At 36.5% G+C, this 27,993-nt stretch overlaps 1 protein-coding gene across 1 annotated transcript in view; it reads left to right on the top strand.

Annotated features, from left to right (window-relative positions):
* The window catches only part of USP6NL (USP6 N-terminal like), a 251,180-nt gene that overhangs the window by 218,854 nt on the left and 4,333 nt on the right, over positions 1 to 27,993 (top strand). The window contains exons 8-14 of the mRNA XM_066280282.1: positions 546 to 655; positions 2,791 to 2,839; positions 4,692 to 4,812; positions 8,143 to 8,237; positions 9,098 to 9,163; positions 9,255 to 9,354; positions 12,399 to 12,551. Coding sequence (XP_066136379.1) covers positions 546 to 655; positions 2,791 to 2,839; positions 4,692 to 4,812; positions 8,143 to 8,237; positions 9,098 to 9,163; positions 9,255 to 9,354; positions 12,399 to 12,551 — 694 coding nt within the window. The remainder of the gene's footprint in view (positions 1 to 545; positions 656 to 2,790; positions 2,840 to 4,691; positions 4,813 to 8,142; positions 8,238 to 9,097; positions 9,164 to 9,254; positions 9,355 to 12,398; positions 12,552 to 27,993) is intronic.

Below are 27,993 nucleotides of genomic sequence, written 5' to 3'. Positions count from 1 at the left end.
ATCAGCTCCAAGGAAAACAAGAATATTGTGTTGAAAAGTAATATAGTGGACTGTGTGGCTCAGCTGTGAAGAGCTTTTATATAGACCTATCAATGCCGACTCTAAAAAGTTCTCTTCCAAAGTAATAATCTTCCTCTGTTAATAGGCTAGGAGGAAGAAAGGTGATGGGAAAGGGGAAGGACGTGAGCAAGAGAGTCTGGGCACAAGTGAGAAACTTCTCATTGCATCTTCTTGTGTTGTTTTCATGTTTGAACCATGAGAATGATTTTCCTAAACCAAAAGAACTTTTTTATTTATTTATTTTTTATTTTGTTTTAATTTCTTTTTATAAATAAATTTTTATTTTAATGGGGTGACATCAATAAATCAGGGTACATATATTCAAAGAAAACATTTCCAGGTTATCTTGTCATTTAGTTCTGTTGCATACCCATCACTCAAAGAGAGATCCAAAAGAACTTTTTAAATGAGAATTATTTTACTATTTGTCATAGGCTTTTTGACAACTAATTTCCATAAAAATGTGGTTTTCCTTTTCTTTTCAGAAATTAAAACACAAAGCACGTGGTTGTTCACCTGATATCAGACAAATAGACCTTGATGTCAACCGCACATTTAGGGACCATATTATGTTTAGAGACAGATACGGTGTTAAGTAAGTAAAGTTTAATATTATATAATGTAAATGACGTTTATGAATAGCCTATATCAAAATATTTATTAACTTAAAATTTAAGTGTTTAGATAGTCTCATGAAGACTAATCTTCATTCAGGTCCTAAAGCTTTAAGCTTTTGTGGATCATTTGGTCCATGTTGTGTGAAACTTAGGTTCAGATTTAACTTTAATTAAAAATTTTTTAACATGGTTGATGCTATAAAGTTGATCAAGAATCATTTTATGATTTGTGCATTCTTAAAAATATGGAGATACTTTATTAAAAGAATTAGAAAAGAAATGAGAGATTATGTTGCTTTTGAGAACTGTGTGAGTAATAAATATATCCCTATAACCTTGACCTCATGTAGATGGAGCTAAAAAAAAAGGGAAATAAATTAATGAAATGACTATGACAATTTATGAATGAAAATATAAATTTGCTAACCTATGTATTGGTTAGGGTTTAATCTGAGAAACAGAAACTAGTAAGAGATACATATTAGAATTATCATAAGGATTTAGCCTTCACAATTGTGGGGGTTGACTAGGCAAGTTCGAGATCCGCAGAAGAAGCCATCAGGAAGTGCAGGCTGGGACTCTTGAGCATGAACTGAAGCTTTTGTCCCCAGGAGGGATATCTTCTTCAGGGAAGCCACAGATCTGCTCTTACAGCCTTTTAACTGATTGAATCAGGCCCACCTAGATTCCCTAGGATGATCTCCCTTACTTAAAGTCAACTGATTTTAGATTTTAATCACATGTACAAAGTACCTTCTTTATAGCAATGCCTAGATTAGTATTTGAATAAATGAGTATTGTGCCCTAGTTAAGTTATCAAAGCTGACCATCCTAGTCAATTCTTGTTAATTTAATTTCCAAAGACAATAACAAAGTTATACTTTGGCCCAACTGTTCTGCTGATGACTGAATATGTTCACCCTTTCCCCACAACAGGATGCATGTTCACTGTTCTGCTTTGATATTTTATAAGCTAATTACTGTGATATAAAGTTAACTATTGTTAATATGGCTAATGTATAAGATAATAAGGGAAAAGAGAAGGAAGAAAACGTATTTTTAACATATATACAAACATATACCAAAATAAGGAAGAAATACTCATTTAGAGTCATTCATTCCTGCAATTGGGCACGTGGTCATAGCTGGTTTATAACTGCTTTCCACTGCCCGTCACATACTTCCTTCGGCCTCAGGAGTGCCTCCACTAGTTGTGCTTCTATACCTGGTGGGGTGACCTCAACCATTGTTCCTTAAGGGTCTGGACTGTTTGCACTCTAGCCTGAATTGGATTGTTGAAGTTTTCTATTGACTTTAATCACTGGTTTTGGTGATGCTAAGAGATACCCTAAGCGTTCTCTGGTATTTTAGACATACTCTTCCTTACGTCTATTGTATAGTAGCAACTCAATTTCCCCTTAATAATCGGGATCAATCACACAACCCAATACAGTCACCTTTTTCTTTGCCTGTTGATTCAGAAGCATGAGGAGCCCAAAGTGTCTGGGTGGCAGTCTCAGCTCCCAGTTCAGTGGAATTATTATTGTGTTTTCTGGTAGAAGCCTTCCTCTCTTTGACTTCCAGAAAGCCTAACGTTGATGGGAAGGGAGACAACCTTTTTGCTAGTGGAATACCAGAGAGAATAGTGGGTGGAGCCCTCCCCATTTTCACTCCTGAATCATGGCTACAGGAGAGGCAGCACCATGTATCAGAGGCTGATTTGGAGCATATGCAGCCTCCTGGAAGACGTTGCCCAGCGCACAGGTATTAGACCTCGCTGGGATCATAACCGAGGCCATTCCTTAGTTCATCAAGCCAGTTGCTTCCATGGGGATGATTTTTATAGTAAGAATAGTTCAATGAAAGAAGGCAACAGTTTAAGAAATTGTGAAGCCTTTTGTGTTTTTGGTATAAGTTCTATTAAAATGAATGTTATCTAACCTCAAATGTATACCATATAGAGTATTGTCAAAATTTGAGCTTGGGATCATTTCTGTATTATAATAGTTCTATCTGGATTATCTATTTTCAGTCAACCTGTTTTTATAAGTTTTTAATTTGTGGAATGTGTGAAATAACTAAGTTGTGTTCAATATGAATTCCTTTGCTCTAGGCAACAGTCCCTGTTCCATGTTCTAGCTGCTTACTCTATTTATAATACGGTAAGTGGGAATGTGCCTGCCCATAGCTGTTTGAGGTGTATTCTGAGGACCTAGGGCAGTGGTCCCCAACCCCCGGTCCGTGGACCGGTACCAGTCCCTGGGCCATTTGGTACCGGTCCACAGAGAAAGAATAAATAACTTACATTATTTCCATTTTATTTATATTTAAGTCTGAACAATGTTTTATTTTTTAAAAATGACCAGATTCCCTCTGTTACATCCGTCTAAGACTCACTCTTGACGCTTGATCAGTCACGTGATACATTTACCTGTCCCACCCTAAAGGCTGGTCCGTGAAAATATTTTCTGACATTAAACCAGTCCGTGCCCAATAAAGGTTGGGGACCACTGACCTAGAGGACCTTTCACCACTCCCTTCCTAACAAGGCTTTTTTGGACTGAGTTTCTTCATCTCAGGACTAGATGGTCTCCACAGTCTTTGAGGTCTGTGGATCCCTTCAGGGCTCCTTGTAGTAATCCTGAGTCTGAGAGCAAAGCTGATTTGGAAGTGGGAAAGACCCCAGCACATCAATAAATCTCACTTTTGCTCTCTTTCTCCAGACTGTTTGGTTTGTTATTCTCATGTTTGTTTAATTTTGTTTTTATGTTAAGCAAATAGGACTGGGAATGAGCAGGGCTAGAAGAACAGGAGGTTGGTAGATTAATTTTTGATTTACATTTTATTCATTCAGTGATGTTCAACTAGAATACTGCCTCTTCCTTGCTATTTCCAAGAGTAGGCTATGACTAACCTTTCAGGTAATGGGACATGTTATTCTTTAGGTATTTGTCACTCTGTGGGGAGATGATAATTTGGAGATCAATTAGGGTTGAACCTAATTTGGATGTTAAATAAATGCTTGTTGATTAGGTTTCAGGGAGGACAGTCTTGAACCTTGATATGTGTAATTTCTATTGTAATGAAAACCTTTGAGTTACAAGGGACAGAAATTCTCAAACTAGGGCAAATTAAAAAGGCGCTTATTAGGAGGCTTCTCATAGAAATGAAACAATAGTTGGGCCTTATGGGAACTGGAGCTGCCTTTAGTGAGAAAGAGCTACACTTTTATTTCTTCCGCTTGGGAATCATGCTGACTCTGATTATCTCTGTAAACTATTTATTCTAATATTTCTTTCTCCAGATTGCTTCTTTGCCTACATATCAGTTTTTTCATGGCTAAAATTACACCCATAAACACACCATAACCACTCTATTCAGAGTATAAGCCACCATCTAATTACAGTCTCTGTGGCTCTATTCAGATTTCCTAGAAAGAGTTTGTGATCAGCCAGTGCAGCCAATTAATTGGTCCGCTGGGGTCAGGTGTCCTCTTCTGCTCCATTAGTTTTGGTTCATGTACCACCACCATGAATGCCTAAGGCCACTTTGTAAGCAGGGAACATGGGGAGAAAGGGCACAAGATGGGTGGGTGTCTACAAATGCCAGTACATAAAGGTCCAGAAATCCAGAGGAGGCCAGACAGTGAATTGGGAACTGTAGGAGGAGAGAGATTTGCCAGCATCTGAGTAAAGAAGAGGAATATTGAGCTTGGAACCAAAAAGAAAAAAGAAACTGTTAATGCTCTTTACAAAAAGTACAACAATATTGAACAGGGGACAATAAAAATACATTTAGGTTTAGACTTTGTTCATACCTCTACATTTATTCTTGAACACAATTTATAGTATGTGATTCAGTGCTTTGAAGATTTTAATATTTTTTGTAGAATTGCTCATTCAATAATGTATTTAAGCATTTTCTGATTATTTTATGGGTCAGGTTTTTATATGTGCATATGCATGTAATTTGATCTTAAAACCCCCAGTTTCTTTGTTCTCATTGACTCTTCAGGAAGTTGGATACTGTCAGGGGATGAGCCAGATAACTGCTTTGCTCCTTATGTATATGAATGAAGAAGATGCCTTCTGGGCCCTGGTCAGACTCTTCTCAGGCCCCAAACATGCCATGCATGGTAAGAGCCCCAGGGTTTCTCAGAAACAATAAGCAAAAGGGGAGATAAAAGATAAATTAAAGCAAAGTCAAACTATGGAAGATACTTGGTAGAGTTAAGTACAAAAACTTACTGTCTAGGTGCTTGTTCAGTTAACTGGTGTTTGTTACTAAATTTTTATTTCATTCTCCTTTATTGAACTCTTCTCAGTCTTTTTGTTCACACTTATATTTGTATATTTACCCCAGAGTATATTGTTGGCATTTAAAAATTCTTTTCTTACTTGCCTCCCCCAATGAGAAACTAATTTGGGTTTGTAGGAATTTAGGAAAAGCTGTATTATTGGGAGAAATGAACTTTGATCAAAACTTTTAGACAGTCTTGTAATTATCATTTCCGTGAACTGTTTATTATTGACTGAATATTGTGGTATATAACTTTTTGTCCAAGACTATTCATTGAAAAATGATTCTTAAGATGTTTAAAGAAAAGATACATAATAATTAAGTAGTTTCATGTAACAAGTGGGTGTCTTAGTTTTTTGTTTGTTTTTTTTAGCAAGAGAGAGAAACGGACAGGGACAGACAGGAAGGGAGAGAGATGAGAAGCATCAACTCATAGTTGTAGTACCTTGGTTGTTTATTGATTGCTTTCGCTTATGTGCCTTGACTGGGGAGCTCCAGCTGAGCCAGTGACCCCTTGCTCAAGCCAGTGACCTTGGGCTCAAGCCAGTGACCAGGAGGTCATGTCATGTCTACTATCCCACGGTCAAGCTGGCAACCCTGTGCTTAAGCCAGGGATTTCGGGTTTGGAACCTGGGTCCTCAGCATCCCAGGCTAACACTCTGTCCACTATGCCACCACCTGGTCAGCTGGTATCTTAGTTCCTTTAGTCATAAAATTGGTTTCATTTTACATAGAAGGCTGGTAACATATTCTGGGTACTTTTTTTGGTTTTCAAATTAAATTGATTTTAATAACCATGTCCTTATACAATGAACTTTACTTAAGAATTTGGGTTACAGCTTGTCTTGGAAATCAAAGTGATATTTGTCCATATAATGCAAAATTACTTTTCCAGTGCCATCCATCTGATAATACCAAATTAAAAACAAAATCTAACAAATCATTATTGTTTTTTCTTCTTTTCCAAGTGAGAGGAGGGGAGATAGACAGACTCCTGCATGCTCCCCAACCAGGATCCACCTGGCAAACCCTGTCTGAAGCCTGTGCTCTGTCCATCTGCAGCCATGCTCTCAAACAAGCTCATTTTAGTGCCTGAGATGAGGCTCCATGTAGCCATCCTCAGTGCCTAAGGCTGATGCACTCACACCAATTGAGCCATAGCTGCAGGGGGGGGGGGAGAAAGTAGAGAGGGAGGGATGGAGAAGCAGATGGTCATTTCTCCTGTGTACCCTGACCACGAATCGAACCCAGGACATTCACATACCAGGCCAGTGCTCTACCACTGAGCCCACCAGCCAGTATAAGAGTGGGTCCTGTTAGCTCTGTTTGTGCCTATTTAAACTTTATGTTATTGGGAGCCTGACACATGTTTAAAGGATATATTAACATTTTCAAAAGCATGACCTTCCATAGTTTATAGTTTATTAGATCTCACGTTCTACCATGTGGTTTTTGTGGGGTGTTTTGTGTGTGTGTGTAATCTGTGCGTGCATGCATGTGTGCGTGCCTGTGTTTTCAATAAATACTGTCTTTATAATAACTGTTTCTAGACACTGTGCACCCCATGAATAGACTCCAAAAGTGTGAATATTGTATTAAACTGCAATCCAACAGACAGTATCATTTTAAAAGCATCATGAAGAAAAGTATATGTCTTAATTTCACTTTACTATGGATGGTATTGCTGATGTATGTTGAAGTACAATGGACTGTTATAATTTAAGTACATGTAATTATATATAGAAGATGTCTTATTTTAGGAAAGTCATTTCTTTGCCTTCATATATGAAAGTATCACTTATAAATATATACAATCAAGTGAAGGCTGAAGAGAATGAGATTTAATATAATCAAGTCTGGGATATCACTAAGGAGTGAAGAAGTATTAGGCATCATAGCTAGTATTTTATTGAAGAGCACTGCCTTTTTAAAAATCAGACTTCTGGAAATTCTTCCAATTCCCATTCCTATCAAATTGACCATGAAAGTGGTGCAGGTAGAGATGGATTTTTTAAAGAAATTATTTGACTGGAAAATATTACTAAGGGTGGAATAGAATCTCTGTCTGTGGAAATTTTTATATACACCTTAGAAAACTGAGAATTGGTTAAGAAATAGCCCTTTCCCAAAGATTATAGAGCAGTGTTTCCCAGGAGTGTGTAAGGAACACTTTGGGGAAACGTATTTTGTGAGGAGAAAAGGTCTCCAAGATCAGATAAGCCCGGAAGACTGAGTTAAACAAAGAAAAATGTTTCTTTAGTCTATAAAATAACTCATAAACATTAAGAAGCTCGTATCCAAGAAGGGTGTATATAACAAAGAGCATTTCCCTGGATTTTTTTAAAAAACATAGAATATCTATTAACATCTTTCAAAGTTACATAAAACTGAGGTTGTTAAATAATATGAAAAAATTATAACTCCATTAAGTATATATTCTTTTTACTGGATTGTGTAGATTATATGAAAGGAAACCTGTGAATAAAAAGATGTAAATTTTCATGAATTAAATATGCAAAAGTAATACCAACTTACTATTTAAAATTAGTTGCTGTCTAGAAATCTTATACATCATATTGGATAATCAGTTGGGATAAAATACCATTTCTGATGTAACATTGATCATGTAGTGCCAGTATATTTTAGCTGCTGTTAAATAGTACTTATAGAAAGGTTTAAAAAGTGATAAAAACTTTGGAAGCATAATACTAATGAAATTGTTAAAGTAAACCTGAAAAAAGTAGTAAAATGTTTGTGTTATGTATTAGCAGTTAAACAAAATGACAAGGAATCAGAATTAGAATAAACTATAAAAATTTGCACGTTTAAATATAACCCACACTTTAAGAGAATAGTCTCAGTAAATGGCTTCAGTTTGTATTTTTTCTTGGCTTCTTGGTTTTTGTAATTCAGAAATATTCTGTCCTCTTTGATATTTTTTATAAGGTTATGTAGGAGACCTTTAGAAAACAAATACTAGACTACAGATTTTATTAACCCAAGTTCATACACAATTATTTTTTTGGTGGGGAGGAAAAATATTTTGGTAACTTACAGGATATATTTTTTGTTGTTGACAGTTAAAAATGAAAGAAATGTTGTGTTTTAAAATAGGGATTTTTATTGGTCTTATTTAAGAAATATTATTCTTGTGTTTGTATTCTAGGCTTTTTTGTCCATGGTTTTCCTAAACTCTTGAGGTTTCAAGAACATCATGAGAAAATACTGAGTAAATTTCTGTCCAAGCTTAAGCAACATTTGGTAGGTAGCCGTGACATTGACTTACACTCACCTACCCCAAAAATAAAGTTAAAGGAATTGAGTATAGTCTTTAGTCCCAATTACCTTATTGATTTAGAGTGTCTATTTCATTTACTATGCAGTTATAACTATCAGTTGTTTAAAGAATGTTGAATTTGTGATATTTAATGTTGCTGAACTCTCACGGCCCTAACTTAAATTTCTTTGAAGCTGATCTATAGAAGCAATACATCTTTTAAAGATAAATGATATTTCAGTAATTTTGAATATTGTTTTTATTGCACTAAAGGTATTTTAAGAGTTGTACAACTCATCCTTAGTTAACCATATATACACTCTGCAATAAAACACAGTAGTTGAATACTGTATTTCCCATGTATAAGACGCACCTTTTTTGGGGGAAAAATTGGGAACTAAAAATTGGGTGCATCTTATTCAGTGGTTGTGGCATTTCAAATGCCTTAGATGGGACTGAGGATGAGGCAATATATGAGGACAGTGATTCGTCATCAGACACAGATGAGGACAAGCTAATGGATGGGAGTTTTGACAGTGATGAGGAGTTGTATGAATTTTATGATTAATAAAATTTGAGTTCAGTAACTTTATGTTATACATTTTTTTTCAAATTTTGGGCCCCCAAATTAAGGTGCATCTTATACCTGGGAATGCCTTATACATGGGGGAATACAGTAGTTGAGTAAAGCAGAGATACTCCAGCAGTATGAAAAAAAGATTTGTACTGACGTGGCTTTATGTTTAGCTTTGACGGCTGCCTCCTCGAGCCCTCTTAGTGTTGTACATCATATTTTGCTTGCTACAGCACAGAAATTATGAAGTCTTTGTTGTTGTTTTTTCAGGATTCTCAAGAAATCTACACAAATTTTTACACAATGAAATGGTTTTTTCAATGTTTCCTTGATCGTGTGAGTATTTATTTACAAAACCCAATCATAAAATTATATATCCCAGACAGGGCAAACTATTAATCTTATTTCTGTTTTGTTTTTAATATAGACTCCCTTTACACTAAACCTCAGAATATGGGATATCTACATCTTTGAAGGAGAACGAGTTCTTACTGCTATGTCTTATACAATCTTAAAATTACACAAAAGTAAGAAAACATTTAACTATAAATATTTCACAGAAATCTAACCATGTTAACTGATTGCTCATTTCCCACTCAACTTCATTTTATTTTAGTAGTGAGTTTAAAATATTTCTGAAAATCAGTGAAGGAATTATCTTCAATTGGTAATTTATTTCAATTGGTTCTTATGGCTAAAAGCTTACTTTATTGCAAAGACCTTTTATTCTTTTTTTCACTTTCATACTTAAACAGTAGAATGCAGTGGGCTGGTTTTGCTAATGATATTAATCTGATTAAGTGTTTGTTTCTACTTTTCATCAGTCTGAATCTCGGCTTTGTAATAGAAAAAGAGAGATACCAAAGAAACTAGGCTTCTTAGTTAAAAGGTCTAGAGAGAACATTTCCCATTGCTATTTCCTTTATCCAGGAAGAAAGCATCCAGCTCCCAAGTGTAGATTGGAGATGGGAAACCTTCAGCTCATCTCTCTGCCTGACTGCATTGTGGCCTCTGGGGCAGTACGTTCTACGTCTGTATTTGTCTAAATGCAACAAGGCTTTAAAAAGTTTGCAGCTGCAATATTTCAAGGGCTCTATAAATTTGATGTGCTGTGCCTTATTTTAAATTAAAGAAATGAGAGTTTTTCTTCATGAAATGAAGAACCTTATTCATCTTAATGTTGCAATTCAACCTTAAAAAATTTGTGACTCCTTTTGTAACTATGCAGAGAAGAGAATAACTGAAAGCTTTAGAATTGCATGTGCACTTTTAATGAGGCCACGCAGCCCAGTTCACAAGTTCATTGTATTCAGCTATCTTATGTTGTTCTCGAGTGATTCATCTGTTCAGCTTCCCAACTAAATTATAATCTAATTGAGTATTTAGAGTCATGTTTTGTAGTTTTTTCCCTGCTGTGCTTGGCATCATTATAAGTACATGTTAGGTAATTGAATATAAGATTATTTGAGGCCCTGGCCCAATAGCCCAGTTGGTTGGAGTGTTGTCCCAATATGCCAAGGTTATGAGTTCAATGCCCAGTCAGGGCACATACAAGAATCAATCAATGAGGGTTTGCTAAGTGAAATAACTTAGTCTCTCTCCCTCCCTTTTCTCTCCCTCTCCCTTTCTTTCTAAAATCAATTGATAAGTAAAGGTTTAAAGCATATCTATTTTAAAAAATAAGATTGTTTAATTGCTTACCTTGAAACGCACGGACTTCATGAGCGCCAGATTATCTAAACCAGTGGTAGTCAACCTGGTCCCTACTGCCCACTAGTGGGCGTTCCAGCTTTCATGGTAGGCGGTAGCAGAGCAACCAAAGTATAATTTAGTAAATTGTTTTATAAAGATTTATTCTGCCAAACTTAGCAAAAATCCGACATAAAGTACTTGGTAACTAATTATATTATTATATGCCTTAACTTTCTGTAACTCTGCTTTATAAATTTTATAAAGTAAAGATACTTCCCTACTTTATAAATCACCATTACTGTGGAACCGGTGGGCGGTTAGAAAATTTTACTACTAACAGAGATACAAAAGTGGGCGGTAGGTATAAAAAGGTTGACTACCCCTGATCTAAACTTTAGACAGGAATGAAAACTCCCTTTAAAAGCACATTTGTGTGATTTACTCTGAAAGAAAAGGATTCAGAAGTGTTGTGGTTTGTTCCTCTTACATCCAAATCCTTACTCCTCCAACCCAACACACAAACCAGAGCACCAAATAAAACAATTGACAATGAATTGTCTCCAAGACTGTTATAGAACCAGAGGAAGTCAGTCAATCTCTCGGAATGTCTCTCAGTTTTCTCTCACCTCTCCCCTTTCCTCTCCCGGGATTATGAACTGACCAAGAAGATATAGAACAGAAATATACTTTTTGTTAGTATATATACTTATTGTGTCCCCTAAACATGAGGAGTAGAACCTTGATGTTCTGTTTCTCTATCACTCTCTTCTGCCTCTTAAAGTCTGCTTTACTTACATAACTCTCAATTAATTCTGACAAGTGAAAGGTTTCTTCACCCTTTGTAAGTAAATTTTAAATGTCACAATTGCCTTATATGCTATAATTTCATTAGTCTAAAGCTTTGGGATGAAGTGTGTCTGCCGCTGTGTATTTTTCTTAGGAAGAGAAAGCGCAAATACTTAAAGGTGATGGACTTCATAAACTGTGTCTGGGCCCCTTAACGGATAGTTAGCTGAGGCTTCCAAGATTTTCTCTTCATTATTTTCTGATTGCCTTTCAATATTAAGAGACATTGTTATTGGTGGTACACCACACAGTGGTTTTAAATAGTAAAAAAAAAAAAAAAAAGAAAGAAAGAAAGAAAAGGGAAGAACCTAAATGCCCAGTATTAAAAGTTATAGTGCATACATAAAACAGACTTTTGGTAGTTATGAATAATGGTGTAAAACTATACTTGTGGAAATAAGGAATATCAGTGATACACCTGATTGGATGGGGAAAAACCAAAGAGATGAATAACATGGAAAGTGTAATTTACTTTTTAAATCAATACACATGTATACACGTTGTCTTTTAGGGCAGTCACTAATGGGATCTTAGCTGATTTTTACTTTCTGTTTTGTATCTGTAATTTGAAGTTTTCCAATAAATTAATTTTTTAAGTGGAACTATAAATAAAATTAGTAATACAGATTTTTTTGAAATTCTGAAACAGTAAAAATATAGACCTAAAAGTGGATTTGGAGCTCTGTGTCAATAAAACAGAAAGTGCTTATGTCATATTAGGTGGTCTATGTCTATTGTATCTAAGAAACTCTTTCTCTAGGTTAGTATTAATGCCTAGCTGTGGTTATTCTTAAACCAATGAGAAGGTATTTAGTAGTCTTCACCTCCCCATCCCCACTATTAGAGTACCTACTTTTCTCTGCGATTGCTTTAATATCAGAAAATATTTTTATCAAACTGAGTTTCAGTAATATTCACAGTACTATATTTAATTTGTTTTTTGTGCCCTTTAAAAAAAATACACCAGAATGGAATACATTCTTCTCAACCTAAAGTAGCTGTTGACATATTTATTTCTCTCATCCTTTCTTAGAACATTTAATGAAATTGTCTATGGAAGAACTTGTAGAATTTCTTCAGGAGACCTTGGCAAAGGATTTTTTCTTTGAAGATGACTTTGTAATAGAGCAACTTCAGATTTCTATGGCAGAACTAAAGCGGGCAAAATTAGACCTTCCAGAACCTGGTAAGAAATATCCAGATACTTTATTCTCAATTATAATTAAAATTGGAAGATAAAGCACAATTAACATGGGCCATTTCTATTTCAAAACATTAGCATTATACATGCTTGTGATGACATAATGTTAATCAGTGTTTTACCAGCTGTTTGTAACTTTATTCTCATTTGAAGAAAAAGCAAATAAGTATATTAATTAAATCTGCCTCGCCTAATAGAATAACTATACTATCCCTACTTAAATTTAGAAAGTTTGATTGACAAGTAATATTGTTCAACAGATGTAACCATGCAGTTTTAAATTAGCTTAGTAATGAGCACCTCATGTGTAGAAGGAGGAATCTCAGTCTTTTCTAAGATGTTTTTACTGGGAAATGGTAGAATGAGATGGAGAGTGGAGCCAGGGGAAAAGGGAGAGAGATAGATAAAGAAGACCAGAAACACTGGCTCAGTTTTGCTCTGATCATACTGGCAGTTTAGGTTGAAAGTAGTCAGGTGGCCATGGAGTGCTGTCTTTCATCTAGACTTCTGCTGCAGCGTTGACCTTTTTGGACTTTTTTCCCCGCAGTCTGCCTATAATTATCCTCTTTACGTTATTGTAAGAAAAATGGGACGTGAAGATAATTAAGTGGACATTATAACAAGTAATTTTAGCATCACATATATAGTTTTAAAAACCTTTGTGAGTGTCCCTGACTAGATGGCTCAGTGAATAGAGCGTCATCCTTACGTGCTGAGGTCACAGGTATTCGTGGTCAAGGCACATAGCAGAAGCAACCAATGAGTGCACAACTAAGTGGGACAAGTTGACACTTCTCTCTCTCGTTCTCTCTGTCTGCCTGTCTCTCAAATCAATAGAAAAAAATTAAAAAAAGAAAAGAAAAATTACATGAGCACATTATTTCTGCCTGGCTCTTCATGTACTGCATCAGTAGGAACCCTAACCCTCACCAGTGATGTGTGCTAAGCCTGATTATAGACTCATGCAAACACATGACAGCACTGTTAAAGTCTTATTTCTCTGCTGGTTGGATAGAGTATTTCATTGCTGTTTCGATTTGCATTTCTTTCATTTCTATCAAGTATCTTATATATTAATTGGGTATTTTCTTTCTCTTTTTGTAAACTTACCTGTTGATCTGCCCATTTTTCTATTGGCCTATCTTGATAAGTTAAGGAGATTGGCTCATTTAATATATGTGTGGCAGATGCTTTTCATAGAGAATTTTTAAAAATTACTGGTTTTTTTTAATGGCATCTTTTGTGTCTTATGTGAAGGATTTTCTACATTCTGAATGCAAACTTATTTTTCTTATCCATATTTGCTCTTATAACTTAATATGTTTTTACTTTTTATGCTTAAATCTTTAATCCATCTAGAATTACTTTTTACTTAAAGGAGAATGTAAGGACTCAGTTTTGCTCATAGTATAACTAACTAGCCATGTAGCTTAACTGCCTCTTATGATTTGAGATTTCATTTTTGTCATGTAATAAAGTCCCAAAAATGTCTTGTCTTAGCATTTTATTCTGTTCCATCGATCTCAACATTTCTAATGACAATTTTAATTATTTATTTTTTATTTATTTTACAGAGAGAAACATCAACACTGATTAATTGTTTTACTTATTTAAGCATTCATTTGTTGAATCTTATAACCTTGGCATATCGGGATGATGCTCTAACTGAGCTATCTGGCCAGGGCTAATTATAAACAACTTTAGTATCCACTGGGTCTAATTTCCCCTCGTTACTTTGTATTATTTTGTCAATTTACAAACAGAGACCCACTAGTATTTTTTATTAAGATTGCATTGAATTGAAAGATTATTGAGAGAAAAATTGATATTTAAAAGAAAGAATTTTTCTACATATAAGTTTTTACTTCTTAGTTGTTCAAGTTTACTTTAATCTTCATCAAATTTGTTTTCTTCATATGACTGTTACTCATTTCTTATCTACCACCCAACTACCGTTCCTGTAAGTAATTGGATCTTATTGATATTATAAGGTGAACTTGACATTTTTCTAAGTGGTTAGGAAAACTTTTGGTGTATTAAAAATTTTTTTATTGTGGTAAAATATGCATATCATAAAATTTCCCATCTTAACCATATTTTTTATTTTTTATTTTTTAAAATATTATTTTTATTAATTTTAATGCAATGACATTGATAAATCAGGGTACATATGTTCCGAGAAAACATCTCCAGATTATTTTGACCTTTGATTATGCTGCATACCCCTCACTCAAAGTCAAATCGTCCTCCGTCACCTTCTATCTGGTTTTCTTTGTGCCCCTACCCTCCCCCCACTCCCTCCCTCTCCTTCCTCGTCCCTTCCCCACCCCTCTACCCCACGCCCTGTTACCATCACATTCTTGTCCATGTCTCTAAGTCTCATTTTTTTTTTTTTTTTGTACTTTTATGAAGCTGGAAACGGGGAGAGACAGTCAGACAGACTCCCGCATACGCCCGACCAGGATCCACCCGGCACGCCCACCAGGGGTGATGCTCTGCCCACCAGGGGGCGGTGCTCTGCCCCTCTGGGGCGTCGCTCTGCCGCAACCAGAACCACTCTAGCGCCTGGGGCAGAGGCCAAGGAGCCATCCCCAGCACCTGAGCCACCTTTGCTCCAATGGAACCTTGGCTGCGGGAGGGGAAGAGAGAGACAGAGAGGAAGGAAGGGGTGGGGGTGGAGAAGCAAATGGGTGCTTCTTCTATGTGCCCTGGCTGGGAATCGAACCCGGGTCCCCCGCACGCCAGGCCGACGCTCTACCGCTGAGCCAACCGGCCAGGGCCTTCTAAGTCTCATTTTTATGTCCCATCTATGCATTGGTTCATATAGTTCTTAGTTTTTTTCTAATTTACTTATTTCACTCCATATAATGTTATCCAGGTCCATCCATGTTATTGTAAATGATCCGATGTCATCATTTCTTATGGCTGAGTAGTATTCCATAGTATATATGTACCAAAGCTTTTTAATCCACTCGTCCTCTGACGGACACTTGGGCTGTTTCCAGATCTTCGCTATTGTGAACAATGCTGCTATAAACATGGGCATGCATTTCTCCTTCTGGAACCTTCTATGGTGTCCTTGGGGTATATTCCTAAAAGTGGGATGGCTGGGTCAAAAGGCAGTTCGATTTTCAATTTTTTGAGGAATCTCCATACTGTTTTCCACAGAGGCTGCACCAGTCTGCATTCCCACCAGCAGTGCAGGAGGGTTCCCTTTTCTCCACATCCTCGCCAGCACTTATTCTGTGTTGTTTTGTTGATGAGCGCTATTCTAACCAGTGTGAGGTGATATCTCATTGTGGTTTTAATTTGCATTTCTCTAATGATTAATGATGTTGAGCATTTTTTCATATGCCTATTGGCCATCTGTATATCCTCTTTGGAGAAGTGTCTATTCATTTCTTTTGCCCATTTTTTGATTGGATTGTTTGTCTTTCTGGTGTTGAGATTTACAAGTTCTTTATAAATTTTGGTTATTAACCCCTTATCAGACATACTGTCAAATGTGTTCTCCTATTGTGTAGTTTGTCTTTTTATTCTGTTCTTATTGTCTTTGGCCGTGCAAAAGCTTTTTAATTTGATATAGTCCCATTTGTTTATCCTGTCTTTTATATGAGACACATTCATAATGTTGTAGAGTCATCATCACCATCCTTCTTCTTAACTCTATCTTGTACACCTAAAACTCTATACCCATTAATCAAGACCTGTCTATTCCCTTCTCCTCCAAACCCCTGGAATCCACCATTCTACTTTCTGTCTGATTTTGACTTCTTTAAGTAGCTCATGTAAGTGGAATAATGCAGTATTTGTCTTTTGTGATTTACTTATTTCACTGAGTATAATGTTCTCAAAGTTTATTCATGTTGTAGTCTGTTTCAGAATTTCCTTCCTTTTGAAGGCTGACTAGAATTCCATTGTATGTATAAGCCACATTTTACTTATCCATTCAATATGGACACTTGAGTTGCTTTCATGTTTTAGCTATTGTTAAATAATGCTGCAATGAATGTGGGTGTGGAAATATCTCTTCGAGATGTTGTTTTTAACTCTTTTGGATCTGTATCCAGAAATGGGTCATGTTTTAATTCTATTATTAAATTTTTGGGAATTTCCCTGGCCAGTTGTTTCAATGGTAGAGCATCCCTTCAGGCATGTGGATGTCCCAGGTTTGATTCCCAGTCAGGGCACACAGGAGAAGTTACCATCTGCTTCTTTACTCCTACCCCCCCCTTCCTCTCCTACAGCCATGGCTTGATTGGCTCCAGCTAGTTGGCCCCAGGAGCTGAGGATGGCTCAGTGGATAGAGCTTTGGCTTGGCGTATGGATGTCCTGGGTTCGATTCTTGGTCAGGGCACACAGGAGAAGCGACCATCTGCTTCTCTCCCCCTTCTTTCCTTCTTTAGCTCCTGCAGCCAATGGCTCATTTGAGAGTACCCAGGCACTGAGGATAGCTCGGTTGGTCCAGCCATCAGCCTCAGGTGCTAAAAATAGTTCAGTACTCAAGCATTAGCCCAAGATGGGCTTGCCAGTGCACGTGGGAGTCTGCCTCACTATCTCCCCTCCTTTCACCTAAAAATAGATAGATAGATAAATAAATAAATAGAAGTACTTTTGACAAGTGCTGTATTAAAATGATTCAGATGGTTTTTTGCATATCCCACTGGCTAGTGATTATTTAGCTAGAAATATCCCTTTGTTCTCCTCAGCTATCTTCTGTTCCACTGAGGGCATTTGGTAGAGATTTTGTTACTTAAGAAATTCATTCTGGTTAGAAAGCCTATGTTGATCCACTGTGACTGACAATTTGGCCCAATTTGGCTTATGACCTAAGTAGAATAATTGCGAGAGCCATTTTAAAGCTTATCTTTTTTAGATATCAGAAAATACAAAACTGAAGGAACCTTTTTAAGAAAGAAAATCTTTTTTTTTTTTGCTTTTAGCTCTGGAACTGTTCTTTTCTTTCCTAGATTAATTTGGGAATTTTATTTTCTTTAATAGAAAAGCTTTTCCAGCTTCCATATTACATTTTCTCCTTTGTATTTTTTGATAATGCTAGTCCAGGTTTTTGACTGGCGCAAAGGAAGAGTGTTCTCTTGTGTTTGTCCTCAGCAGTGCTTAGCATATGGATCACAGTTTGGAGGGCTTTCCGGTTTCCTTCCAGATAACTGATCTTTCTTTTACTTTCTCCCACCTCTACCTCTCTAATCATTCCTTCTCTTTTTTCCTTTATGGCCTCCTTTTCTTTAGCTTGTTTTCTCAGTGGCCTGTTGTGTGTTCTTTGCCGCCTTTTTATCCTGCACATTGCCTGGCACTTGCATCATTTCCACGGTTATGGCAGTCACTTCAAAGGTGTGCTGGAACTTCTGAGCTCCAGACTCATTTAACTGATACCTTAAATGGGCATCTTCACCCACTTACTCCTCAGATACTTCGAACTTAATGTCAAAGTTCCCACCCACTCGACCCTTTTCCATTTTTCCTCTGCATTTTCTATTATGGTAAAATAGTCAACATTCAACTCTTCTTTTAGTCATTCCAAAATCTCCTTCCCTCTGCAACCCTCTCTTACTAGTCTTCCAACACATAGTTACAGCACATTTAGTCACAAAGTTCTGTGTTTCCTTTGATTCTTAATATCTCTCTAGCAAACCCTCCCCTCCCTCTTCACTTCCAGAGCTCCATTGTCATGCTGGAAGTCCTGACTTTCTGTCCTCCCTTCCTTGCCAAGTTAGAGTGACCTTGTGGAATAGCCAGCCCTTTAGAAGCACTGCAGTGCTTACAGGAGAAAATGCTAACTCCATAGTTTGACATAGAATTCTATCTTGGCCTGCTTGTTTTCCTACTTCCATCCATCCCATCTCCCCAGCCACTTTTTTTTCCCCCAAAGTTAGAAGCGGGGAGGCATTCAGACTCCCACATGCGCGCAACCGGAATCCACTTGGCATTCCCACCAGGGGGCAATGCTCTGCCCATCTGAGGTGTTGTTCCATTGTGGCCGGAGCCATTCTAGTGCCTGAAGATGTCCAGGGATCCATCCTCAGCGCTGGGGCCAACTTTTTTTCCTATGGAGCCATAGCTGTGGGAGGGGAAGACAAAGATGGAGAAAAAGGAGAGGGGAAGGGTGGAGAAGCAGATGGGCACTTCTCCCATGTGCCCTGACCAGGAATCGAACCCGGGAACTCTAAACGCCAGGCCGACCTACCGCTGAACCAATTGGGCAGGACCTCCCCAGCCACTTTTTTTTTTTTTTTTATCTTTCTTTTTTTTTTTTTTTTAAATTTTTTTTATTTATTCATTTTAGAGAGGAGAGGGAGAGACAGAGAGAGAGAGAGAGAGGAGAGACAGAGAGAGAGAAGGAGGGGAGGAGCTGGAAGCATCAACTCCCATATGTGCCTTGACCAGGCAAGCCCAGGGTTTCGAACCGGCGACCTCAGCATTTCCAGGTCGACGCTTTATCCACTGCGCCACCACAGGTCAGGCCCCAGCCACTTTTAAGGAGTACCAGCAACAGTGAACTTTTGAGTCTTATAATAGACTCCTTGGAAAATGCTTTCCTTACATATACATATCAGTTATTTTTTTCAACAGCTTTTTGGAATAAGGTATTTGTCAGTGTAAGTTTGTTTGTTTTTTAATACCCTCAAGGATAATTTCTCATGCATGACATTATATATGTTCTTTTTTTGTTTAATTTATTGTGCTTACATAGATTCAGGTGTCTCACCAAGTACATCCTCCCCAACCCCCATGTACCCCTCAATCTCCCCCTTGTCCACCTCCCCCCTTCACTGCAAGATTTGCTGTCCTGCTCTCTATTATGCTGTGTTATGTATATATAATTTCACCAATCTCTTTTCCTTCTCTGATCCCATCCTCTCATCCCCTTTCTCTCTGGTCCCTTTGATCCTGCCTCTGCCTCTATTCCACTCCTCAGTTCACATTGTTCATTGGATTCTTCAGATGAGTGAGATCATACGATATTTTTCTTTCTCTGCTTGGCTTATTTCACTTAGCATAATACATATTTCTCAGAAATTTGTATATAGTGCACCTACAATTATTTATAGGATTTTAAATCAAAAAGTTTCCAGGTCCATCCATGTAGTTGCAAAAGGTAAGATTTCCTCCTTTTTGATGGCCACATAGTATTCCATAGTGTATATGTACAACAGCTTTCTAATGTTTCCAGATCTTGGCTATTGTAAACAATGCTGCAATAAACATGGGGGTGCATTTCTTCTTTTGAATCAGTGATTTGCTACTCTTAGGATATATTCCTAAAAGTGGGATGGCTGGGTCAAAAGGCAGATCCATTTTTAATTTTTTGAGGAATCTCCTTACTGTTTTCCACAGTAGCTGCACCAGTCTGCATTCCCACCAGCAATGCAGGAGGGTTCCCTTTTGTCCACATCCTCGCCAGCACCTATTATGTGTTGTTTTCTTATGAGCGCCATTCTGATTGGTGTGAGGTAGTATCTCATTGTGGTTTTAATTTGCATTTCTCTAATTATTAGTGATGTTGAACATTTTTTCATATGCCTATTGGCCATCTGTATATCCTCTTTGGAGAAGTGTCTATTCATTTCTTCTGCCTGTTTTTTGATTGAATTGTTTATCTTCCTGGTATTGAGTTTTACAAATTCTTTATAAATTTTGGTTATTAACCCCTTATCAGACATATTATCGAATATGTTTTCCCATTATGTGGTTTGTCTTTTTATTTTTGTTCATGTTGTCTTTAGCTGTGCAGAGCACTTTTTAGTTTGATATAGTCCCATTTGTTCATCCTGTCCTTTATTTCAGTTGCCCGTGGAGATAAATCAGCAAATATAAGGTCTACCGGAAAGTTCTGTCTGTTTTTGGAATAAAACAAAATACAAATTTTTCTTACCATCAGTAAACTTTATTAAATCATATAATTGCCATTATTATTAATGATTTCTTGCCAGCGTGAGGGCAATTTGTATATCCCATTTTTGAAAAATGTTTTATCTTTTGATGCGAAAAATTGAACCAGTGCTTGTTTGGTATCTTCTTCATTTTTGAATTTTTTGCCCTTCAAAAAATTATGTAAGGACAAAAACAAGTGATAGTCAGAGGGTGCTAAGTCCAGGGAATATGGTGGATGCGACAGACATGCTTATGTAGCATTTCTTACTTGTTGAAATTCATAAAAATTAGTCCAGGGAATATGGTGGATGCGACAGACATGCTTATGTAGCATTTCTTACTTGTTGAAATTCATAAAAATTACAGTGGCATAAATGAATTTTATCAGTAGCCATGGGTACACTATCGCTTCACACATAAGACTAACGTGAATCAACTTTGCTTTAGTTAATTTGCTACGTCAGTATGTATACATTAAGTGATAAAAATAGAGAGGCACACACGCGCCAAATAAACATGTGCTTATGTGTCGAAACTTATTGTGATAGAAACAGACAGAACTTTTCGGTAGACCTTAAATATTGCTGGGAGAGATGTCAGAGAGCTTACTGCCTGTGTTTTCTTCTAAGATGCTTCTGGTTTCATGACTTACATTTAAGTCTTTTACCCATTTTGAGTTTATTTTTGTGAATGGTGTAAGTTGGTGGTCTAGTTTTATCTTTTTGCAGGTAGCTGTTCAATTTTCCCAACACCATTTGTTAAAGAGAATGCCTTTACTCCATTGTATGCTCTTACCTCCTTTGTCAAGTATCAATTGTTCATAAAGGTGTGGGTTTATTTCTGGGTTCTCTCTGCTCTATTCCATTGATGTATATGCCTGTTCTTATGCCAGCAGCAAGCTGTTTTGAGTACAATGGTCTTATAGTATAACTTGATATTAGGAAGTGTGATACCATCCACTTTATTCTTCTTTTTCAAGATTGCTGAGGCTATTTATGTTCTTTTTTAGTTCCATATAAAGTTTTGGAATATTTGTTCTATATCTTTGAAGTATGTCATTGGTATTTTAATAGGAATTGCATTGAATTTATAAATTGCTTTGGGTAGTATAAACATTTTAATGATGTTTATTCTTGCCTGACCTGTGGTGGCGCAGTGGATAAAGCGTCAACCTGGAAACGCTGAGGTCACTGGTTCAAAACCCTGAGCTTGCCTCATCAAGGCACATATGGGAGTTGATGCTTCCTGCTCCTCCTCTCTCTCTTTATCTCTCTCTCTCCTCTCTAAAATGAATAAATAAAATAATAATTCTAGAACATAAAAAAAAAACTTCCTTGATGATGTTTATTCTTTCTATCCATGAACACAGTATATGCTTCCACTTGTTTGTATCTTCCTTGACTTCTTTTAACACTGTTTTATAATTTTCTGAGTACAAGTCTTTAACCTCCTTGGTTAAATTTATTCTTAGGTACTTTATTTCTTTTGTTGCAATAGTGAAAGGGATTGTTTTCTTAATTTCTCTTATCAGACAGTTTATTGTTGGTATATAAAAATACCTCTGATTTCTGAATATTAATTTTATATCCTGCCACCTTGCTGAATTCATTTATCAGGTCCAGTAGTTTTTTGACTGCAACTTTAGGGTTTTCTATGTACAGTATCATATCATCTGCAAATAATGATAGTTTTACTTCTTCTTTTCCAATCTGGATGCCTTTTATTTCTTCTTCTTGTCTGATTGCTGTGGCTAGGACTTCTAGGACTATGTTGAATAAGAGTGGTGAAAGGGGGCACCCCTGCCTTGTTCCTGATCTTAAGGGGATTGCTTTTAATTTTTGCCCATTGAGTATGATGTTGGCTGTGGGTTTATCATAGATGGCCTTTATCATGTTGAGGTATGTTCCCTGTATTCCCACTTTGCTGAGAGCTTTGATCATAAATAGGTGCTGGATTTTATCAAATGCTTTTTCTGCATCTGTTGATATTATCATGTGATTTTTCTCCTTCCTTTTGTTTATGTGATAAATCACATTGATTGATTTGCAAATATTGTACCAGCCTTGCCTCCCCAGAATAAATCCCACTTGATCATGATGTATGATTTTTTTCATGTATTACTGGATCTGGTTTACTAATATTTTGTTGAGAATTTTAGCATCTAAATTCATCAGAGATATTGACCAATAGTTTTCTTTCTTTGTGTTGTCTTTGCCTGGTTTTGGAATCAGAATTATGCTCACCTCATAAAAGGAGCTTGGAAGTCTTCCTTTCTCTTGAATTATTTGAAATAGCTTGAGAAGGATAGGAGTTAGTTCTTCTTTGAATATTTGGTAAAATTCGTCTGTGAAGCCATCTGGCCCAGGGCTTTTGTTTGTTGGGAGTTTTTGATAATTGTTTTGATCTCATTTGTTGTAATTGGTCTGTTTAGGTTTTCTGTTTCTTCCAGATTGATTTTTGAAAGATTATATGGTTCAAGGAATTTGTCTATTTCACCTAGATTGTCTAATTTTTGGCATACAGTTATTCATAGTATTTTCTTACAATCCTTTGTATTTCTGCTGTGTCAGTTACACTTCTTCACCCTCATTTCTAATTTTATTTATTTGAGTCCTCTTTCTTTTTCTTGGTGAGTCTGGTTAAAGGTTCATCAATCTTGTTTACCATTTCAAAGAACCAGCTCTTTTATTGATCTTCTGTATTGTTTTTTTAGCCTCTATGTCATTTATTTCCGCTCTGATCTTTATTATTTCTTTCCTTCTACTTCCTCTGGCTTTACTTGCTGCATTATATGTTTTTAAAACTAGTTTTGATTTACTAAAGTTACAAATTTAGAAACCTAGTTTTTTAAGTTTGTTAATTCATCGTACAAAAATTTTCTTCATCTGTTCCAAAGTTTTTGACTACCATTACAAAAAATTTTTAAAAATACAAAGGACTGTATGCATTACTGAAGTTTCTTGAGGCTATGGAATTGTTTTAAAACCTGATTGCATACATAAAACAAGTAAATTTTATTGTTAGTTAAAAAAAAATAAAAAGAACCTCTGTTCTACCTTTGAGAGTTTGTGTGTTTTCACCTTTATGTAACGAAAACCAGTGTTTTAATCACATATGTTCAGTGATTTTTACATACGTGTATGTGAATGGAAATGCTAGGAAGCACAAAGCACAGATTTGTTTGATAGAATTATTTCACAAATATACATATCTACGGAATTTATGTGGTAATAAATAGGCTTATAATGATAAATGGGTTCAAATAATTGTCTCCTTTCTGCTTTCCTTATATTTCAGGTTTAATCTGATGAGAATAAAAGTTCAACCTTATTAGCCTAACTACAATAATTTTTTGAATTTTTAAAATAACCTAGTCATAATTCAGAAAGCAAACTTGACTGTTTTGTTCACCCTATATAAGGCTATAATAGTGCTTGAATGGTATATTCTTCTTGCTGATTTTTCAGATATCAATAGGAAATTAGTAATTTTTTGACAGTATTTTAAAACTCAGTTGGACTTAATATTTGATTTGGAAGAAAATGAGAGGACTCTCAGAGTAATTTTCCTGACAACAATCCCCACCATTTCTTACCGAATACTGTTAGAACAGTCAGAGTACATATATTCTAATGTTGAAATTTAAAAGTAAGATGTTGCTCACAAAAAAGAGCACTTAGAGCACTTTCCAGTAATTTTATGGCTTTTGTTGGGTGCAAAAAGCTGTTAATGCCTTCTGAGGCAATTAATCCTCAAGGCTTGTAGTTGAGTGTCATGTCCACTGGGTGGTGACAGAGACTTGAGTAAGATCAAAGATGACAAGCCTGGAAGGACTTCAGAGGAACTCTTTCCCTTACATTTTTAAGGATGGCTAGAGTATTCTTTTTTGTTGACAAAAGAAAAAAGAACCAGCTAAATATGTTTGCCTTTATTCTGAAATATATCATTATATCTCCTTTCTTTTTAGTACAGTACCCTAATTGTTGGCACCAGCATAAAAATACTCAACCACTTATATGATAGTAACAGCAGTGAAAACTATCATTAAAGCGCTATCTTCACGAAAGCATCTCCTATTATATCTGATGGGAATCACGGTGCTTTCCTTAAGGAGTAGGGCAGTAATTTTTCATTTAAATTCCTGTGGTTTCAGGCTAAGAAGAGAAGAACAAAATTTTAGGCATAGTGCTGTAGTGGGGTTAGCAAAACAATATTATATATTGAAAAGTCTAGAATGGAAGTGTGGATGATAAATATTAATACTTTTTGCTTATTTTTAGTCATCTGTTTTGACATCAGTTATGCTTGAATCTTTTAGTTACAGTCAGTTGCTTAGGGGTGAAAGGAGATAGTTACCACAAACAAAGGCCAAGTATAGCACAATTTGTGGACATGTGGACGTGTGTGTGTGAGTTCAAGTAGGTTAAGATGGATCTAAGAAGATACTATACAGTGATGCTTAATGCTTATTTGGATCTACTTTTGTGGGGAAAAGTCAGAGAACATTTATTAGCATACAAACTTGATGGTGATGGCATTTGTCCTCCTTACAGGATATACAGTGTATCTGCAGCTCAGTGAAAGTTGAATAATTCATCTTCAGGAAAGAATCACTTTTATAACAAAGTCAAATAGATTTTATTCCTAATTTCATACTTGCAAGGGTCATATTTGCTTGGGCACAGAGTCCTTGAGGTGGGTACTGCTATTGGAGTTGAACGGCCTCTGCCCTGTCTAGTATAACACAAGTGTAACCCCACTCAGACACGAGAGCTACAGCCTGCTTTGGGATGCTCACTCATAGACTCTTCCCTGTGGCTCTCTGCATTTCCCGCCTTCCTGCTGTCTAGTTCCTTCTGCTTTCCTTCCTTCTCCCTCTGGTTCTCTCCAGTATTCACCTACCACGATCACCCCTCCTGTCTTCTCTCTCCTTGCTTCTTTCCTCATCTCTTTTTCTCTCCTCCTCTTTTCATCTCTGGTCAGTTTTTTCCACCACTTCTCATTTCTCCTTCTTTTGAGAGACACAGCCAGTGGTGGGATTCAGCTGGTTTACACTGATTCGGCAGGACTGATACCTAATTTTTTGTTGAGTTCAGCGAACCAGTTGTTAAAATGGCACTTGTAATCAGGGTTCTCTCTCGGGGGCACCTGGGCAGCCACCCAGTGTAGAGATCAGAAATTTATATTCCTTATTCTTTAACGTTCATCTGCCCAATAGTGTATTCTAGGCGCCTGTAGTAATGTTCATTCCATCCATAGGTGAAAAAAATTGCAAGTGAGGACAGCAATCAAAAAACAATTGGAAATATCTTAAATAACAGTTTTATTGTTTTTTGTCAGGTATTATTTAGTATTTTTATTAATATTTTAAAACTTTCTTATATCATAATCTAGTTTTGTGCACCTCTTTTATTGTTCTTATTTAAGTATTAAATGCATGAAATAATAAACTACCTTATGGTGTGTGTGTGTGTCTTTTTTTTTTTTTTTTTTTTACTTAAAATGATCATTTAGGTCAGAAAACCGGTTGTTAAATTATTTGAGTCCCACCACTGGACACAGCCCTGCACAGATCAGGTTGTCCTGAAGGCCCCTCAGGACTTTTGCTGAAGTGCCAACAATGTACATAGAATTTTACACTGTTCAGAAGTGTTGGGTCAGTTGTGGGAGTAACTCGCACATGGCCTACTCTAACAGTGCTGTCTATTAGCAAACATTTATGGAAGATGGATGTTGACAAGGGATCACAAGCCATAGATTAGTTCCACTTGTTAGTCTTTAGCATGCTCTCTGGTCACAAATCATTATAGAAAGCAGATGTGACCTGACACTGTTTGAAATTAAGCATATCCCAGCACTGCAGTCTGGCCCTGGCACCTGTGAATATCCTTACCCCTACCATGCAAGGCCTCCTGGCCTAACTGGCATTACTGTCTTTAAAATTGGAAGGAATTGGGTTTTATTTTTAAGCACCTACATTTTAGGAGGCTCTTTCTTACATTGCTATCTACTCTCTTTCAAATTGCTTTACCTTCTTCCATGTTTAATTGAAAATCTTTAATGGGGGCAAAGGGCCATACTCTCTAAATGTCTTGTGTGTTTGAGGTGTTCGCCATGTACCTCTTACAGAGGCCTAGTTCCTAATGAGAGATTGCTGTTTAGGAATTAATTAGGTACAATGTCATTTTGATTGCATTGGATTTTTCCCCCCTCTAAACCCTATTACAGCTAGTTCCTTAGCTCTGTAGGTCTTGGGTATTTACTAACATTATGTTTCTGTAGTGTATATATGGATAGTGTGTCATTATTCTAATTCATATCTATTTATCAATGAATGAAGGTTTTATCAATACCTCACTTATAATTCTGTTACTATTTTAGATACAGGAAGGAGTACAAAAGAAGTAGAGTTTCAACTACTGGGGAAAAGGAAAATATATTGTATGAAAGAACTTTAAGATGCTGCTTTTTTGGTATTTTAGAACAGTAACAGATTTTTTCCCCATTGTGGATTTTGGCCTCTTGCCTATTCAGTAAATGGAACATACTAAATTTTTCTTATTATTCTAATATATGTAGATGCATAGAATATTAATGTCTCTTACTTAGAGAAATTTCTCTATTGACTTGAATATAAAGTAGTATTCAGTGTAAGGTGAATAGTTCTCTTACCCTTCCTGTTAAAAAATTAAATCTCCCACATAGGCATGACACATACTTTTCCATTGTGTTTCACGCATGAAATTACTACTCTAGTCTCTCTATTACTTCCTTCCCAATTTTTCTGTTGCTTTTCCTGAGAAATACATGCCTTATCCTGCATTTTGCTATGCATTCTGTTAGTTTCTGTGATACGTACCTTTCATGTATCTAAAGGATTTCAGAATGAAAAACTTATGGATATTAAAAGAATAGTGTGCAAAATGGCAGTATTTTCCCCAAAGATGTTCAGCCTTCTCCCTTAGTCCTCTTTTCTCCCCACTTTCTTCCTTCCACCTCCACTTTAAAGTATTTTCTTAAAAACTTCTTCCCCTCATTGGTTCCTTTTTATACTCTATTCTACTCTGCTTCAATTAGTCCAAACCTACAATGTTGCTTCAAGTCTGGGTGCCACATTTACAAGGATGCCATCTCATCTCCATCAGTGTCAGTAGGTAGCTATAGCTGGATGTCTGTGGGACATGCTACAGAAGCTGACCCCATACTGACTGTTCCTGGCAATAAGCTGAAAACACATTCAAGACACAGAAAACACATTTGGAGTCTGTGAAGTAATAGTACTCTAGTTACCCCTGTGGATCTGTTACTGCTTGTGTCTACCATCCACATTTGTTTTGTTCAGTTGCCTTTTTGATGTTGTTATGTAAAATGAATTTTAATTACTATAGTTGTGGACATTGAAAATGTGCTAGGACCATAAAAGCTTTTTGAGCAGTACTGATACACAAAAGGGGCTTGATGAGTATTAGCTAGTACTGTTACTCTTATCTTTATTAATTATTACGAAGTACAAGTCCAACCCACCATTGAAAAT

This window comes from Saccopteryx bilineata, chromosome 5, assembly GCF_036850765.1.
Source record: "Saccopteryx bilineata isolate mSacBil1 chromosome 5, mSacBil1_pri_phased_curated, whole genome shotgun sequence".
NCBI classification, from domain to species: Eukaryota; Metazoa; Chordata; class Mammalia; order Chiroptera; family Emballonuridae; genus Saccopteryx; species Saccopteryx bilineata.
The sequence above is the reverse complement of the archived record's forward strand: the minus strand, read 5'-3'. Positions and strand labels throughout refer to the sequence as shown.